The sequence below is a fragment of the Hyperolius riggenbachi genome, chromosome 3 (assembly GCF_040937935.1).
Source record: "Hyperolius riggenbachi isolate aHypRig1 chromosome 3, aHypRig1.pri, whole genome shotgun sequence".
Taxonomy (NCBI): domain Eukaryota; kingdom Metazoa; phylum Chordata; class Amphibia; order Anura; family Hyperoliidae; genus Hyperolius; species Hyperolius riggenbachi.
The window spans coordinates 194,188,922-194,206,751 of NC_090648.1; the positions used below are offsets into that span (position 1 = coordinate 194,188,922).

The 17,830-nt window shown below is 40.7% G+C and overlaps 1 protein-coding gene across 1 annotated transcript in view; it reads right to left on the reverse strand.

The window, feature by feature from the left end:
- The window catches only part of PRTG (protogenin), a 182,738-nt gene that overhangs the window by 23,423 nt on the left and 141,485 nt on the right, over positions 1-17,830 (reverse strand). Inside the window, exon 12 of the mRNA XM_068272524.1 lies at positions 1,437-1,532. Coding sequence (XP_068128625.1) covers positions 1,437-1,532 — 96 coding nt within the window. The remainder of the gene's footprint in view (positions 1-1,436; positions 1,533-17,830) is intronic.

Below are 17,830 nucleotides of genomic sequence, written 5' to 3' on the forward strand. Positions count from 1 at the left end.
CCAGAATTTAGACATGCTTGTCCTAGGTGAAAACTCAGGTGAAAAGGTTATTTGAATAAGGACCACTGACTACTGTATAATCATCCCACCTACTGGCAGATTACTAGAAAGTAGCTACCTGTAGTATTTCCACCAATAGTGTCTAGGCTAAAGGTTGTTTCTCAATCCAGTTTAATGGATCAAATTACAAAATGATTGTATACCTGTGGACACCCTCTTGAAGGTAAGTGTGTCCTCTTACTTTCTAATCTCCTCATCCATATGTATAAAACACATATGATTGAAGGTTAAAGAATTGATTGACAAAGCACTACAGAGGTCCATTAGTGTAATGTTCATATAGTAAATCTTTTGGCTAAAGAAGCAAATAGACAAGTACTGTTGTTAATCTTTTTTGTTGTAGCTTCACTTATGACACTGTAACAAGTTTTCCCTGACAATAATTTGAGCTGTTTGTCATATGATTTTTATGTTTTTCAAATTGAGTCAATAAAAAGATTTGTAAAAACCAAAAACACATATGATTGGCAAATCTGAGCATGCATGTACAAACATATCTTTTGTGAAAACATCTCCCTGCAACTGTGCCTGCATAGTAGTGACACAAAATAGTATCTACAGTATATGAATTTCATTTTTGCTAAGGTAAAGACTAACCAGCACTCTCATGGTGAACCAGAACGCTAATTCTGATTCTTTATATTAAACCAGCGTATTAAAACTGCGTACTCATGCAATATCAGAAACCTACTGAACTGATAGGCAATAAATCTCTATGTGAACTTGTTCTTAAAGGAAATCTGAAGTGAAAATAAACTTAAGATATAATGATTTGTATGTGTAGTACAGCTAAGAAATAAAACTCTATCAGCAGAGATATTCAGCGCTGCGTAATATGTTGGCGCTTTATAAATACAATAAATAAATAAAGATATGAGTCTAATATTGTTTCCAGTACAGGAAGAGTTAAGAAACTCCAGTTATCTATGCAAAAAAGCTTCACTGATCTCTCCAGTCGCAGAGAGCTCTGTCTTCTGAAGCTTATTATCTTAAGTGTCTGTCTCCGTATTTTGTTTTTTCTGCAGAGGAAAGTTCAAAAGGTCATTAGCCTGCTCTGTGAAATCATTTAGAATGCTGAGTGTAGTGTGTAAACAGCAAATATTAGAGAATGATGCAATGTTGTAAAAAAAAAAAGCTAGATAACGGAATATAAAAATATGAGACTGTTTCTTTGCTATTAATGCTCTATTAATTATCCATACTACACAACCAATACATTATATATATATATATATATATATATATATATTTGCTTCAGTGTTACTTTAAATTAGATTTAAATACAACATCCAAAATGCATGATTAAAGCAAATACAGAGACAACCATATGTACGAAAATGAATCATATCTAATACTATAGCGCAACTGTTACTTACAGACACAGACAGGAGTGCTAACTGTTTGGTCAGCTTGATAGCCTTCATCCAAATTGTTATAAGCAAGCAATCTCACTTGGTACTTTCTTCTGGGGTCTGGCAAAAGAACAAACCATAAACGCAGATGAATGAAGAGGTGATACAGGGATGCACAATACTTTACCATGCTGAAGCAGCAGGATAAGCTAGAGAATGACTTGTACAAAGAAACTGTAAAACTGTAAAAAAGTTCCATGAAATTGTCAAGGTCAAACCATTATCACAATTAACCAGCATACATCCACTCATGTCTATTCAAAACAACTTGACTTTCAATTTTCAATTGCATTTTCATCTTAAAACGCTTTATGATTACCTCCCTGGTCCTTTATTTATTTATTATTTTCTCAAATCTATACACAAATCACCTCAAGTCCCCAGTTCTCAGTATAATCAGTGTGTCACAGTCATAAATGCACACAGCATGGGCACGTTGTTCAGAGCCACTTGACCAACCAGCTGCAGGTGGAAACTGAGAGCACCAACAGGAAATGCACATAGACTCAATGGAGTTGATATTCCTGTTGGGCGCTAAGTACTCATATGTACATGTGGCAGAGGACACCCAACATTACTGATTGATTTCATGTCTATGGATGCTGTGCAGACACTGCTGGAATAACAATGCCGGAGGTTTGAGAAGGCTATTGAGTCATGCATTTCTCCTATGAATAAGCCTTCACAGTGGTAAGCTCTCAAGGCACTCCATTTCTGCAATACTCGCCATTCTAGGAGTCTAGAATATTCTAAAAATAAAAGGATTTTAGTATATACTATATTACCTGGAAAGTACTAGAGGCCTATCTGCACTTACTGTAGCAGCTGACATTTTGTATGCTATTTTTGCCAAGCTCTCCAGCTGCTCCTTCTGGCTGTCAGGAGTTCTTGAAAATGATTTTGTATACATGAAGCCAGAGGCGTAGCAATAGCGGGTGCAGAGGTAGCGACCGCACCGGGGCCCTCCTTCATCCATCTTATTAGCTTTTCATTGGTGCTATGCTGGCAACTAACACCTCCATACATACATTGCACAGTGCTAAACCTTAACACACTGTTTTCTTATTCTAAATACATGTCTCTGACACTATAGCTGTCCTTGGTGGGTTTTGAGGCTCCAAATCAATAGAGTGCATGGGGCCCCATGTAAAACTCACACCGGGGGCCACAAGCTACTTACTTATGCCACTCCATGATTCAGGTGGATCCACTGCCCTGCCATAACATTTTGCCTTAGGTGTATATGTATAAGATTCACGTATTTTTTTAAAGTAGGGTTAGGGTAGGCATAAGTGTTTGGTTAGGCACTGAGAATGTTCATAGTTATGCATCAAGAGAATTGTTAGGCATTAGGATTAGGAATTGAAGAGATAGTTAGGCTTAGGGCCCATACACACGTCAGATTTTTTTAAATGACGGGTCGTTTGGACGTCCCGTCGTTCAGTCGTCCGGACGTCAAATCGGGCGTGTGTACAGTCCGTCGTTCAGGTGATAAGACTGGTCTTGAGCGATCCACCAGTCTTATCACCTGAACGACGGACTGTACACACGCCCGATTTGACGTCCGGACGATTGAACGACGGGACGTCCAAAAAAAATCTGACGTGTGTATGGGCCTTTAGACATGAAGGAAAAGATCTTATGCAGCAAAGTGGAAGGTTAAGCATTCAGGGAGACAATTAACATTTGAGATGGAGAGGCCATTCATGTTAGGTCCAGGTTGGATGGCAGTTAGGTATAGAAGTAGCTTGGTGTTCAGGCATGGTGTCAGGGTAACGTGAGGGAAGACATTTTAAAGCCTGGGCTCTGCACTGCCCAAGCCTGCCAACTGGCCGTTCAGAAATGAACAGAGCAGGGCTGTCAGTACTGACATAACACCTATGCTATGCACGCTATCTATTCATCCTAATGATAATGCTGCAGGAAAAGTTGCTAGAGCACTTGTAAACAAAGCACAGTAAAGGCCTCATGTCCTTGGAGGAACATCTGCTAAGCTGCTGCCAAATGATGGGAAACATTACAAGGGGGTGAGGCACAGTAGCTGATACAGGGCAGTTCAAGGCTAGTGTCAGAAAAGGCTAAACTCTGCACACTGCTCTAATTCTTAAATCTATGCATCTGACACCACTGCTCTATGTATGGTTCTATCTCATCTGTGTTAATGCCTTTATTCAATATAGTGCTGTTGGCAGGCTGTCACATTATCTGATCGTACGGTATGCAGTATCTTTTTTCTGTTACTTGCCAATATGTGTGTACATATACCGGTATATATTATAAAGCATACTTAGATAATATCTTCTGTACAAGCCACTTGTGACAAATAATAACAATAATCTGCATGATAAATTAAAATACAAGTACAATTAAAAGATAATGACATACCAGTCTTTTTCTATAAAGTATGTCAGTCATTATTTGGTGAAAATGCTGACATGAAAAATAAAAAATACATGACACTAAAATCAGTTCCTGTATTTTTTATGGTGCTTTTGTTATCCAATAAAAAGGGAAAAAAAACCTTAGTAACATGCATGTGTCATGGACTTCCTGTAAATGATGATGATTTGACATGGCTGTTGGTTTGCTATGTTTCTGTGACCACAAGGTATATTCAGTGGAAGAACAGAGAGTCCAGGAACCTGAAAATATTAGATGTGCACAAAACAATGCAGTGTTAGATAGGTAGTTCTGCTCCAACGTCTACACCATGTTGCACATTAATAGACCTTGGTGCTCTCTCACAGAGCAGAGAGAGTAATTCCTTGCTGAGAGTTCCAGTTGAGCGGACCATCATTACTAGAGGTTTAGTCATGCCATCTCTGAGACGTAGCAATAACGAGGGTCCTACTAATCTGAAGCCCTCTGCTTATACATCATTGATAGAAAGCTGGAAATGGTTCACTGCATCATTTCTGGACTCTACTCTCAACAACAGCTTACGTCAAATTGAAGATGACAGCTGAAGATAATTAGACAGAATACCAAATGTCACAATTTTTGTTTTGCAATTCCCTTGGGTGAGTAACAGTCACAATAGTCAGAGCAGGGCAGAAATGAACCACCATGATTACTATTTCCAATGCTCCAGCTTAAAATGCCTCATTATGCTCTATTCAAGTGTATAAACTCTGCAAAAGACAACTTCAAGACACAACATCATAAAAATAACAAACTATAATACATGAAACATAGTAATACAGCCATGCACTGAAACGACCGCTATCTTTCATTGTGCATTTTCCAGTTTATTAACAGCAAATGCATAAGTGGGTCAGTGTGCAGATGCCTAAGGGCCTGTACTCACAACCCTGCAATTCTGCCAGAAGTCATTACAATGCACTTTCATGCCACAGTTTGTAAAGCTTTCCAACACAGAAGATGTTTTTTTCCGGTGAAGAAGTGACTGGCATTGTTAACATAAAGTAAGTACACAACTTAGATTTTCTTTGCATGAAACAATCATTCCTGATCATACTGAGTTAAAATCTAGTGTTTTCACTTACATCATCAGTGATTTGTTATCCTGGGTCATCAAAATGCTATTGCTCTTCCCTTGTTGTACTTGCAGTAGGTGCCTCTGGCTTGCCTTCGCCTACCCCCACTCAATGGAACAGAACAGACTGCTTGTCAGAGAGATACAGCCCAGCCTCTGTTGCTATCCCAAACCCCCCTAAGGTCTCCCTGCACTCTGCAATCCCTCATAAATCACAGCCACGCTGCTGACAAACATCTTGTCAGAGCTGGCTGTGTTTATCTCTATAGTGTCAGTCTGCTGCTCACCCGCCTCCTGCAGAACTCCAGTCTCCGCCTGCATCCCCTCCCTTCCTGCTGATTGGAGGGAAAGGACAAGGGCAGGGACCGGAGCTATGCAGGAGGCGGGGGAGCAGCTGAGACTGACACTACAGATGTAAACACAGCCTCACAGCACGGCTGTGATTTATGAGGGATTGCAGAGTGCAGGGGGACCTTAGTGGGGTTTGGGATAGCAACAGAGGCTGGGCTGTATAGGCAGATCCAGCCTCTGTATGCAGATAACATTCTTTAAACACACCTCGGGTTCTCTTTAAGAATACCACATGTACTACACCAGCAATTCAGTTAAAGTCACACAGTTTTCTGTGCCTTCATCTAGTCAAGAGGAGTTCTGAATGTGCTACATCACCGTTCACACTAAGCCACCGCCCACAGGTGCGTGTGTGCATGCTTAAGTATGTACAGACACACCTGCAGCTGTGTGCACAAACCACAACCCTCTCGCTAAGGCACCGTTCAGACTCAGCAGCCACACTAAGGGGTCGCTCACAGTAAGTTACCGCCCACACTAAGCTAGGATGCTGACTGGCCCAAGTTGAATGGATCTCAGACTAAGAGAGCTTTCTTTTTTATAACTATTATTATTAATGATGATTTATATAGCTTTTTTCTGGTACATTCGTCAGACTAAGCAAACAAATATATACCAGTGCGGGAGACCAGTGATAATAGCAATAAAGACATCCAACAGGTTGTGGAGTTTTTTTCCAACAACTAATTCATCTCAACTGAGAAGTTATAAATGAAGATAACCAAAGGCGGCCATACATAAGGCGACTTGGCGTGGGTGCAGGTGACTTCATGGGGCGAGTGTATAGGAGGAAGAGTGTGGAGATGCAGCCAGTGGTGGACACCGACAGTCACTAGTCACACAAAATGTAATCCTTAAAGGGATACTTAAGCCTTCAATAAAAAAAAATCAGTCTTACTCACCTGGGGCTTCTACCAGCCCCTGCAGCCATCCCATGCCCTCGCAGTCACTCGAGGATCCTCCTGTCCCAAGCCACCAGCTAGTTTCGTTTTCAGCCGACAGGCTCATTGCACCTGCACAGGCCTGGCCACGCGTCTCCTTCTCTACGTTCTTGTCTTCAATAGCGCCCTGCGCAGGCGGAAAAACGCAACTAGCTGGCGGTTGGGACAGTAGGATCTGCGAATCACTGCGAGGGCACAGGACAGCTGCAGGGGGCTGGCAGAAGCCCCAGGTGAGTAAAATCAATTTTTTATTGAAGGCTTAAGTATCCCTTTAAATCGATCAGGAATCAGCCTGAGGTGTACAGGAAGCTGACAAATCTCTTGAATCTGTCCATCATCGCTAGATGTATGGCTACCTTAAGTGTAAAGACTTCAATACAGAATCATCCAAGTGTCTAATCATATATGAGACCAGGCGAAACTTTGGAACTAGACTTAAATTGCAGTTGTTACATTTAACCAGCAGAGGGGGTGGAGAGGAATAACAGAAACTAATGGGAAGTGTGACTAAATATTTGAAAGGTAAATCTTTTTTTTTTTATTTGTTGTAGGTCTATAGTCCTTGTAGCCCCCATTTCCAATTATGTAGGACAGATATAACTTTACTAATAAAGTAAAACATTCTTTTTTTTCTTTCAGATGCACAAATGATGCTATTTTGAAGCCTCTCTGGCTTGCACAGCATTTCTAGCTCAAGCCATTTTATGCTGTAAAGAACCTGACGTAATTATTATCAGGATTCTTTGTAAAAAGTGAAATCTCCCACTATGAAGGAAATACATGGAAGTTTGTGTTGTGCTGTGTTTCCTTCTGTATCTCCAAAGGAAGAGTTTCCCCTTCCCTTCAAAGAGCTGGTTATCAGACGGTATTCCAGCAAGGCACAGCAGAAAGAATAGAAGGAAACCAGCACATAATCTTAAACACCCTCAGGCAAGTCCCTGCCACCAGATGTCACTGCTCACTAGCAGTTCAAACAGCCTCTGAATCTTATGCCTTCCACAGTATTTGATAACGAGTGAAGTCTAATAATTAATAACAGGAAAGAGGCACTTAACCTTGTAGAAACTAGAAGATAATCTCAATACAGTATGCCAATAAATCTTTCATATTAAGGTATTGAGTGTATTTTGATAAGACATGTATTTCGAGCCAGCCTTTTGTAACACAGCAATAGAATGCAGTTATTAGTGTTTATAGTGTTTATACCATATAGCCCAGCAATTTGTAGCACTGTGGCTCTCTGCTGCTTCATCTTGGGAAAAGCAAGAGGTTGCTCTATCTGGACATTGGCAGCCTTTGATTAGACCTAGATCATTTTTCATTTACAAAGCAAGGAGCTTTCAAACAGGGAAGGAATGTAAACACTTAATATGGCTTTACTGTTCTAAAACCTACAGAGCCTTGGGATAAATGAGTGCAGATTCATAAATAATTATACAGCCTATCCATAATTCATACTTTTCTTTACAGCCTTCCATGTTCCTCGGAAAAGGCAGAATCTTTAAAGGAACAATCCATAGCAAGATACATTTCCAACCAGATTGATATCACTGCAGTTTTTCTTTTATCCCCCTACACATGGTTTGGGTCACCCCGAGCTGCTTGGTTACTCTCTTTTACTGAGAAAATTCAATATACTGTACATATATAAAAAACAAGAAAGCATACAATAAAGCAGGTTATGAAATGGTCTGGTAATGAATCTCCCTTCAGCCGAGCTTCTTTGCCTTGAAATCTAAGCTAGTCTATGAGCAAGCATTTTCTATCAACTTCCCACATAGCTGCTAAAGCTATTATTTTGCCTGGAGCGTAGAAGGAATTGGGCATGTTATAAGGAGTTGCTTACAGCTGTTAACACAAATGGAAACAGGGTCACTGATCTCGATGATAAGCAGTGAATGTGAAGAAGTGCACAAAATAATGCCACTTGCTATAGCCACTTTGCAATAGCAAGTCATGCAGATCGAGATATTAGCAGACATAATATACACCAAATACAACTTTAACTCTTTCTTCCAACACACCACTGTGAAATCATTATTAACTAACAAGCACTGAACCAATAGAGGGGGTTTCCAAAAAGGTTTTTCTAACATTCCACAGAGGGGGGGGGGGGGGGGGGAATATAGTCAGTCTGTAAAAGAAATACAAAGTAATGCGCATACACTGAGTACTAAAAAGTGACCTCTACTCTTTCCAGTAAAACCAGAGTTGAAGAGTTGAATTGAGGTGTGAAGGTTTAACGTATGGTGTGGTCAAATGGACATTTTTTACAAGCTCTTTTGTGTTGCGAGGTTTTGTATACCCTACTAAACTATTGTTCTGCAAGAGTCCGGCTGGGAAGCTCATTGGTCCCGATTTCTAGGGTGAGTGCACTGCCCTCAAGACCAACCCCTCAGCACAATACAGTCTGCATCATCATTCAAGCAAAGGGCCAGCGGTATGGACCAAAGTGACATCTGGGTCAAGACCTTTGCCATAAAATCTGAGGTTGACCAAAGTGTGCTTAAAACAGTTGATGTGTGGGGGAAGTGGTCAGGGGGGAAGGGTGGGAAAAATAATGCACACAAGAAAAATCTCTGCTTCAAAATGTAAATTATATTAAAAAAGACTGTAACAGGACTTAACCTGGAAAGTTAGATGAAGAAAAGGCTTATTGAAATAGAACAACCATTTTAAAAAAGAAGTAAGATCATGGCCCCTTTTCTCTTCTCTGTTTTGTTACTGCTTTGAGCTTTTGACTTTATAACTTGTACTACAACAATTTCTACTACTATTGCTAATAATAATAATCATATGAATCTTGCTGCATGTTCTATACCATGTACTAATACTGCATAAAATGAGCTGGAAGTCCTAGAAATGTATATAAAATAACATTTGCTTGCACATTGGAAAAAGCTACAGTAACAAATTGTGCTCTGGTCAGGAATAATCAAATTGATTCAAATCGAATCGAATCCCGATCGGACACGTTGGATTTAATCTGATCGTAAATAGAATCGTAATCGAAACGCACAAAGAATCGTATCCTGTAGATTGGGCTTAGACTCCTTTAAAACTACATGCAGCCATAAAGATAATCCTTTCATTCCAGTACCTGTCGATCATTTGCAGAGCAGGCAATTATCACATTTTTCATTGCTATTGATGAAAGATCTTCTTGAGAGTGACCTGGGTGCAAGTACAAAGCTCAATATAACTATTCTGTGGTTTCAGCAAGGGTCAGTAATCGCACCTCCCTCTCCCACATTTAACCTCTCTAGTGCCAGAGGGGTAAAGCAACACATGACAGATCAATATACTCCTAGGCTCCCTCTTGCAAGAAGAAAGTGTTGTGTCCTTAGAGGCTGATCTAATAAATTGTGGATGCCTCAAGCACTATAAAGAACAAATACAAAGAACCTCAATGTGTTGTTTCCCTGATTTAGTGACATAATCCAGCTCCCTGTTCACAATCAATTCACTACCAACATTTCTGTGAGGTCAAATGGTGGATAAAGAACTGTGTGTGTGTTTTTTAAACCACACTAATATGCCATGTTTTTAACCCTGTCATAGATTTGTTCTAAACATTTCAGCCCACACAAAATAAGTAACATAAAAACTGGATTGTAAAACTGCTTGATTAAACATGAAATATTTCTATCTACTTGAGATTTTACTTTACAGAATATTGCATTATCCCTGTATCTTATCAAACTATAAGGGCTGGTGCACACCAGAGCGGTTCGTGAGCGTTTTTAAAAACACTAGCGGTTTGGAAACTGCTTGGGTAATGTATTTCAATGGGCTGGTGCACACCAGAGCGGTTAGTTTTTTCCAGAAACGCAAACTCGGGGGCTGCAGCATTTTTTAGATTTCCAAGGCGTTTCTGCCTCAATGTTAAAGTATAGGAAAGTGGAAAACCACTCTGAAAAACGCTAGATCAGAGCGGTTTTTTGTCACAGAAGCTGTTCAGTAACAGCTTTACTGTAACAATATATGAAATGCTAGGCATGTTTAGAAAATCTCTCTAAACATGCCTAGAATTGCTCTGAAAATCTGCTTCAAAAACCTCTAGCGTTTTGTGGATCTGCTAGAGGTTTTTGGTGTGCACTGGCCCTTTCAGAGCGATTCCAGCCATGTTTAGAGAAATTTTCTAAACATGCCTAGAGTTTTTTGGAGCGTTTTTGCGTAGCAGATTTCATATATTGTTAAAACGCTCCAGAACTGCTCTGGTGTGCACCAGCCCGAAATCTGCTTCAAAAACCTCTAACGTTATGCGTATCTGCTAGGGGTTTTTGATGTGCACTGGCCCTAATGCATACTTTAATGAACGTTGCTGCATATTATGTTAGTGCTTTATATATTCATAATAATAATAATTATTGATTTATATAGTGCTAGCATCCTCCGTGGCGCTGTACAACAGCATACAGGGTAAAACGATACAAAATAAACAATACAACAGTTAATACAAGACAAGGGAAGGGTGGATTACCTCTGATTCAGTGAAGAAATCAACTACATATTTTTACACAGGGATGGGAAGTATGCAAACACATTACACAGCATTGTGAGGCAAAAGGGAAAGAGAGCCCTACCCAAAAGGCCTTGCTACAGGCTAATAATAAATACAGTGGTACACAAATGTTTGGTAAACTGTGGCCACATATTCTATTGATTTTCTAAGTGAAAAGAAGTAAAGCAGTGTGTTACAAATAATATTTGCAAAAGCTAATACACAGTTTTCACTTCATGAAGTTTAAAACATAAGAACAAATCAAATAGTAAAAGTAACATTTGTAAAATCGTCTACTTAAAACCCTAATTACTTTATTAGGCTTTAGTGGTGTTTTTTTCACAGAAAATGTTTTCTCAGCTTATTTACACAATATATCTTCCTTCCCCTAGGGCTCTTTCACATCTGCGCAAACTTTGAGCGTTTTGACGCAACGCTAAAGTTTGCGTTAACTAAGGTAAAATAAAAGTCTATAGACTTTCATTTTACCTTTCACACCCGACGCTGCGTTTCGGTACGTTGCGGTTCTGACGCACCCGGGCGCAGTTTTTCGTCCGACGCACCCGGGAGCCGGCGTTTTCCGTCGGGTTCATTAATAGCTACCGCCGCTGATTGCGTCACACCGCAAATACCCGACGACACGCCGCAGGCTATCAACGCGTGCAGGAGAACGGCTCCTGCACGCGTTGTCTGATGTGAAGGAGCCCTTAGCAAGTGAAAATGTACTAAACAGTAGTTAAGAAGGGTAGTACTACACTAAATTACATTTGAGACTACAGGCCATATGCAATTCACTTTTTCTCCTGAGTTTTCTCCTAGGTGATAATTTTAAATGTATCAATAAAATGCCTTTTAAACCACCAACAAGCAAGAAAATACTCAATATAATATTTATTGCATTTGTTCACCTACTTTTTGGTACTTTTTCAATTGCAAAATGATGGGAAGTTATTTTAAATGGAAGATACAAAATTATCTCCTAGGAGAAAACTCATGAGAAAAAGTTAATTGCATACGGGCCAACCTGTTTTGGGGATATTGGCCCTGATGTGCTAAATTGCAGTAAGATTACCATGCTCTAAGGCTTACCATGCTCTAAGGCTAGAGTCTAAGAAGTCAGCTAAGAAGCTGAAAAGTGGATGGCAACAAAAAATAATCTGCAACATACTACAAACTCCCTCCTAAACTACTTGAAGAAAAGCAAAGTGAGGGTTTTGGATTCACCCTCACAGCCCCTCACTAAAACACCACTGAAATTCTATGGGCTTATTTTAAACAATCTGTGCCTACATAATGGTCCATAAAAATGTCAGAGTTAAAATGATCTCTGAGGAAGAGTGGCCAAAAGTTCCTGAGACTCAAAGCTGGAGACAGAAAATATTTACAAGCTGGAATATATACCAAATGATTTGATACTAATTACGGAGTTCCCAAGGTGTCAAAAAGTTGGTACATGCAACAACTGCTTCTTGCTAACTGCTGCTTTGTTTTAAGCCACACCTTAAAATGTACCAGAGATCAAAAAGTATAAATAATCAATACTTACCCGGGGCTTCCTCCCGCCCCATAAACACGAAAGTCCCTCGCCGTCCTACTGCGGTCTGCCGTTCAGCCGCGATCAGCCCTGGTAACTCACTCAGTTGCGTCCAGTCTGGGTCTGACGTCACAGAGAAAGTTACCAGGGCTGATTGCGGCTGAACAGCAGACCGCGGGAGGACGGCATAGACTCACATGTTTATGGTGCAGGAGGAATCCCCGGGTAAGTATTGATTCTTTACTTTAGTTGATCTCTGGTTTCCTTTGAGAGGAATATGGAGGCTGACCTATTTATTTCCTTTTAAACAATGCATATTGCCTGGTTGTCCTGCTGATCCTCTGCCTCTCATACTTTAAGCCACAGACCCCGAACCAGCATGCAGATCAGATGTTCTGACCCAAGTAGCTGTAAGCTGTATGCTTGTTTTCAGGTGTATGATTTAGCCACTACTGCATTCAAAGGGATCAACAGGATGCCAGGCAACAGGTATTGTTTAAAAGGAAATACCTTTAACAGCCACCATACACTTTTCACTTCAGGTTAGTTAAGTTTACTGAACACAAAATAAAAGGCACAATGCAACTGTGCATTAATGATTGCAAATACATTTTAATATACTGCTCCATGGAGTATTTTCTACTTTTCAATAAAGAAAATTAGCTAAGAATTGAATATGGTAACAGGTGTCCAAACATTTTTTTTCTTACTATAGGAAAGTTAGGCTCCTTGTTTATATTAACCTATTATTTGGGCCAGGACTAGCAATACCAAGGCAATTCAGTAGTTAGATCTGTCGGTTTGCAGCCATGAGCTAAGCAAGGGCCAAACAATATTCTATCCTTGCTTTTTTTGGGTCTGTTTTTGTCAATTTACAATCAAAGAAGATACTCTTTTGTATACTCTTAACTGACTTCTGACCACTGTGAGCATGCAGCATGCAACTCCATAACTGTAACTGAATTTTTTTGTGTAATCTCTTGAGCAAATAATTTTTCTATGCTGTGTATGTGTGTAGAGATCAGATCTCAGTTTTAGATAATAACAGGAGATAAATGTGCGCAGGCATGAAGAGGTAGCACGGAACCTGCTCAACTACCGCCTCCAGACCATCAGCATCACCACCCGCGCCGATCCCACCATGGCACCGCAGCTCGTGCTCCAAGACTGCTCCCAGCAGAGAGGCCCCCGACCTCCACACATTCCAGCCACAAAGGACGAAACCATGCAGGCCTCCAACCACCCTGCGGGTCCAGGGCGCCCGGTTTCACATACTGGCTGCGGGCCGACAGCTGATCAGCTGTTCGGGTCCTCGTGCTCACGGCACCTTCATCACTGCCTGACTCTTGCCTCGAACCAGCCCCTCTAACCACCGCACAAGGGGAGCCATCTCCATCGCTGCTGGCTGCCACATCGCCTTTAGACCGCCACAATAGGAGGGACAGAGACCAGCAGGATCCCACGTGGTGCAGCCACAACTCTGCTGCCGGGGCAACCAGACGCCGCCTAGGAAATGCAGCTGTTCTGCGATGATCCGAAGACCCGGAGACTGCCTGCCCCACACTGCTGCAGCTACAACACCACTGCCAGGGTAAAAAAGACGTCGCCAGGGACATGTGGCTGCCAGGACACGATCTGAGGCCACTGTAACAAGCCAGGCCCTGCTCCCCACCACCAAGCCTTGCAGTCACCAGTAGCACAGTGCAGCTCTGGAGTCTCCTCTGCTCTCAACCACCAGGCCACTCAGACCAGCCTACACAGCAGCCCTGGATCCCTGTAAGCTCTGGAAGGCCTAGTTTTCCCCCACCAGACCTGGCTTTGTGTACTTTTGCTCCCAGGAGCACCGGGTCCCCTCTGCCTTCAACCACCATTAATGGATTCTGGTCCTGACCAACTCAGATTGGGCAGCAATCCAGGGCTTTGCTTAAGCGTGGTTTCGGACTGATTGTCGGACTGTACCCAGGGGTGTTTCAATCTGCAGCCCTAAAGGGACTCTCTGCCTCGGTCTCTCTCCTCTTGCTTTGGTTCTCTCTCTTTCTTTCCTCATTCTCTCTTTAGCTATCCCTTCTCTATCTCTCTCTCTCTCTCTATCCAGGACACACTGCGGGGGATCTGGAACCGCTGCAGAGCAGAGCGAGCGCCGCCGGTAGATGTGACTGCTCCCCTCATATAGCACTCCAGACTTCCCCATGCGTCCTTCCCTATAGTTATGTGCCATATGTATATATAGGTATATACACAGCACCACTGCAGACCATATGTATCAATCAAAAAATATATTTTTATTACAAGCTTTGCAAACACATATCAATGATACACAAACATTTAAAAACATCTAAAAACAGCATAATATTGTATTTCCAGCCATATTCAACATAATGGGCCTGCTAGATATAATAATCTATTATGTTCAGTCTCAGTAGATGTATAACCTGTAACCACTGGGGGCTCAGAGAATGAGCCCCCTCGTGGATGAACCCGGGTTCAGTAAGAATTATAAAGTGCAAAAAATTGGAACCATGAAAGTGCATATAGTGCTACACAAAAACAATCATTCAACATATGCAATAACTGTGCAACCTATCAGACTAAAAGTGCAGTTTAAATACAGTCAGAGTCACTAATGACCAAGTGGAAGCAGCCTATTAGGATCTGCAAAGAAGTGAATAAGTAAAAGATACTTAGCCGGGTATGAAAAGAAAGGCAGGCAGACTGGCATGGAAAGACGGAAGTATCCCCTCAGGACATAGCCCACATGCTCCGCGGTCGTCACTCCGCTTTGAAAGGTGAGGTAGATAGTCACGGCTATCTACCTCACCTTTCAAAGCGGAGTGACGACCGCGGAGCATGTGGGCTATGTCCTGAGGGGATACTTCCGTCTTTCCATGCCAGTCTGCCTGCCTTTCTTTTCATACCCGGCTAAGTATCTTTTACTTATTCACTTCTTTGCAGATCCTAATAGGCTGCTTCCACTTGGTCATTAGTGACTCTGACTGTATTTAAACTGCACTTTTAGTCTGATAGGTTGCACAGTTATTGCATATGTTGAATGATTGTTTTTGTGTAGCACTATATGCACTTTCATGGTTCCAATTTTTTGCACTTTATAATTCTTACTGAACCCGGGTTCATCCACGAGGGGGCTCATTCTCTGAGCCCCCAGTGGTTACAGGTTATACATCTACTGAGACTGAACATAATAGATTATTATATCTAGCAGGCCCATTATGTTGAATATGGCTGGAAATACAATATTATGCTGTTTTTAGATGTTTTTAAATGTTTGTGTATCATTGATATGTGTTTGCAAAGCTTGTAATAAAAATATATTTTTTTTGATTGATACATATGGTCTGCAGTGGTGCTGTGTATAGGGGGATCTTTTCTCTTTAGTACTATGTATACATGCTCTACCCCAGCACACGCAGTCATTATTACTTGGGGTGCTGACAAACTCTTTTGTGTATATATAGGTATATGCTTGCTTTGTACTATACTGTATCTGATTGTATGTGTTGAACGATCGCATGTATGTGTTTGTACCATCACTGACCCTGTATGAGCCAAAAACAATTCCGGGTACAACTCCCGTTGTACTTGGCGAAATAAAGGATTCTGATTCTGAAATTATGCACTGATAGGATACATCAATTTGTCTATTAATATTGCTGATGTTACATGATATATAATGGCTGACAAGCTCTACCCAAAGCTAGTCCAGAGAATAACTAGGCTTGAGATATGTTGTGGGGTTGATAGGCAGTATGTTCCCTTGATAATGTGGTCTGCAAAAATCACTGTGGATTTGACTGTGACATAAAGTGAATTAAAGAATGATACTACCAATGCCCACTGACAATCATAGATGCACTACTAGTACATTGAGCAGAGCTTTTATGTAATAAATGTAACTGAACTATAGTATACATGCACAGAACAATCTTATTAATAAATGCAATACATGTACATAATGTAGTTAGGATGCCTTTTCACAGTCCAGCAGCTGCAAGCAATAAGAGATATGAGCCTTGCTTGTAATAAAAGGAATGGACCATTTACTGTTAATGAGCCCTTCTGAGCAGTGTAAGTGCTTGTTATCACACGCACACTGTCATTTACTAAAGGAGATCTGCAGGGAAAAATAAAGATTCACTGTCAACAACTTAAACATCCAATCATGTACTGAACAAATGTTGTGAGTTTTAAAAATTCCTCTGCATAAGACTGGATACATTGATATTAATAAGTTGAAATTTTATTGGAGACTCTCTTAGCAAATCACCCCTACAGATTTTCTTGAAGTGGATCCGAGGTGAACTTTTACTCATTGCATAATTGTGTTCCTTTCCTATTGTTTATAGGGCATTCCTCAAGCCAAATACTTTTTTGTTTTTGTTTTAATACTCTAATACCCTATAAACTAAATAAACCACGCCCACAGGTTTTCAGAGAGCATTGACAGTAGCAAGGGCTCATGGGAGCTCAGTCTGGGCCGGAGGAGGAGGAGGTGTTACTAGGCATTGATTTCAGAGGCAGAGGGGAGGAGGGAGGAGAAGGGGGGATTAGGTTTTTTTCACAGGCTTAGTGATCAAGATACAGATAAGCCTGCCTCTGTGTAATGTTTACAAACAACATGGCTGCTGTCATTGTATCACAGGAAGACAATCATTTTCTATTAAAGCTGTTTGCAGCTAGATTTGCTGTGTGAATTATCTAAACTTTAGATAAGATATATAGACAAGGTACTTGTTATAGTTAGTTTTTCATCTCGGATCTGCTTTATGGAGAAAGGGTAGTAAACACAGCTACTACACATTATTAGATACTGGAGAAAACTTAACAGCTCCTAATAAGACAGGCCATGCTCCACAATAGCTAGCTCTTCAGACAGCTATGGTTAACCTCAGGAAGCATAGTAACATCTCCAGATAATCTCTAATTGATGTTAATTGTGTATTGTCCTAAATACCAGACCTGTGAGCAGCCTTTGAAGTCTAGTTCTGTATTGCAGGTCTGCACTGCCAATCTCCTAGCAGGACACCAATAAATGTGTCTACAGAATTCCACACAATTAGAAAACAGATCATTGCTTTACTGATATGCAGTATACAGACCTTGAGATTATATCATAATAAATGTGTCACAAGTAAATTCACAAAGAGGAAGAATGCATATTGAGCTAAGAAAGCACATTTTTATTTTGGACAGACTAAATTGCCAATTTAATAATGGCTGTAATTACACGTATGTGGGTACTATTTGTCCCTTCTATTTCACTAAAACAGTTGATCGGTAACTTTATTTCCTAGGAAAATAGCAATCTTTCACTGCTCTTTACATTTTTATTTAGTAAATTGACATCCTGCTTGTGGACTGGGGGGCAGTATGCTTTAACAGAGTTACAAGTAAATAGTAATATACTGTATCTGTGTTACAATGTGCTCAACATACTTTTACAATGAACATATAAACCTAGCTACCAGCTTATGTGAAAGCTCCACATCCTCTTGCAATGTATTATAAATAAAGAGT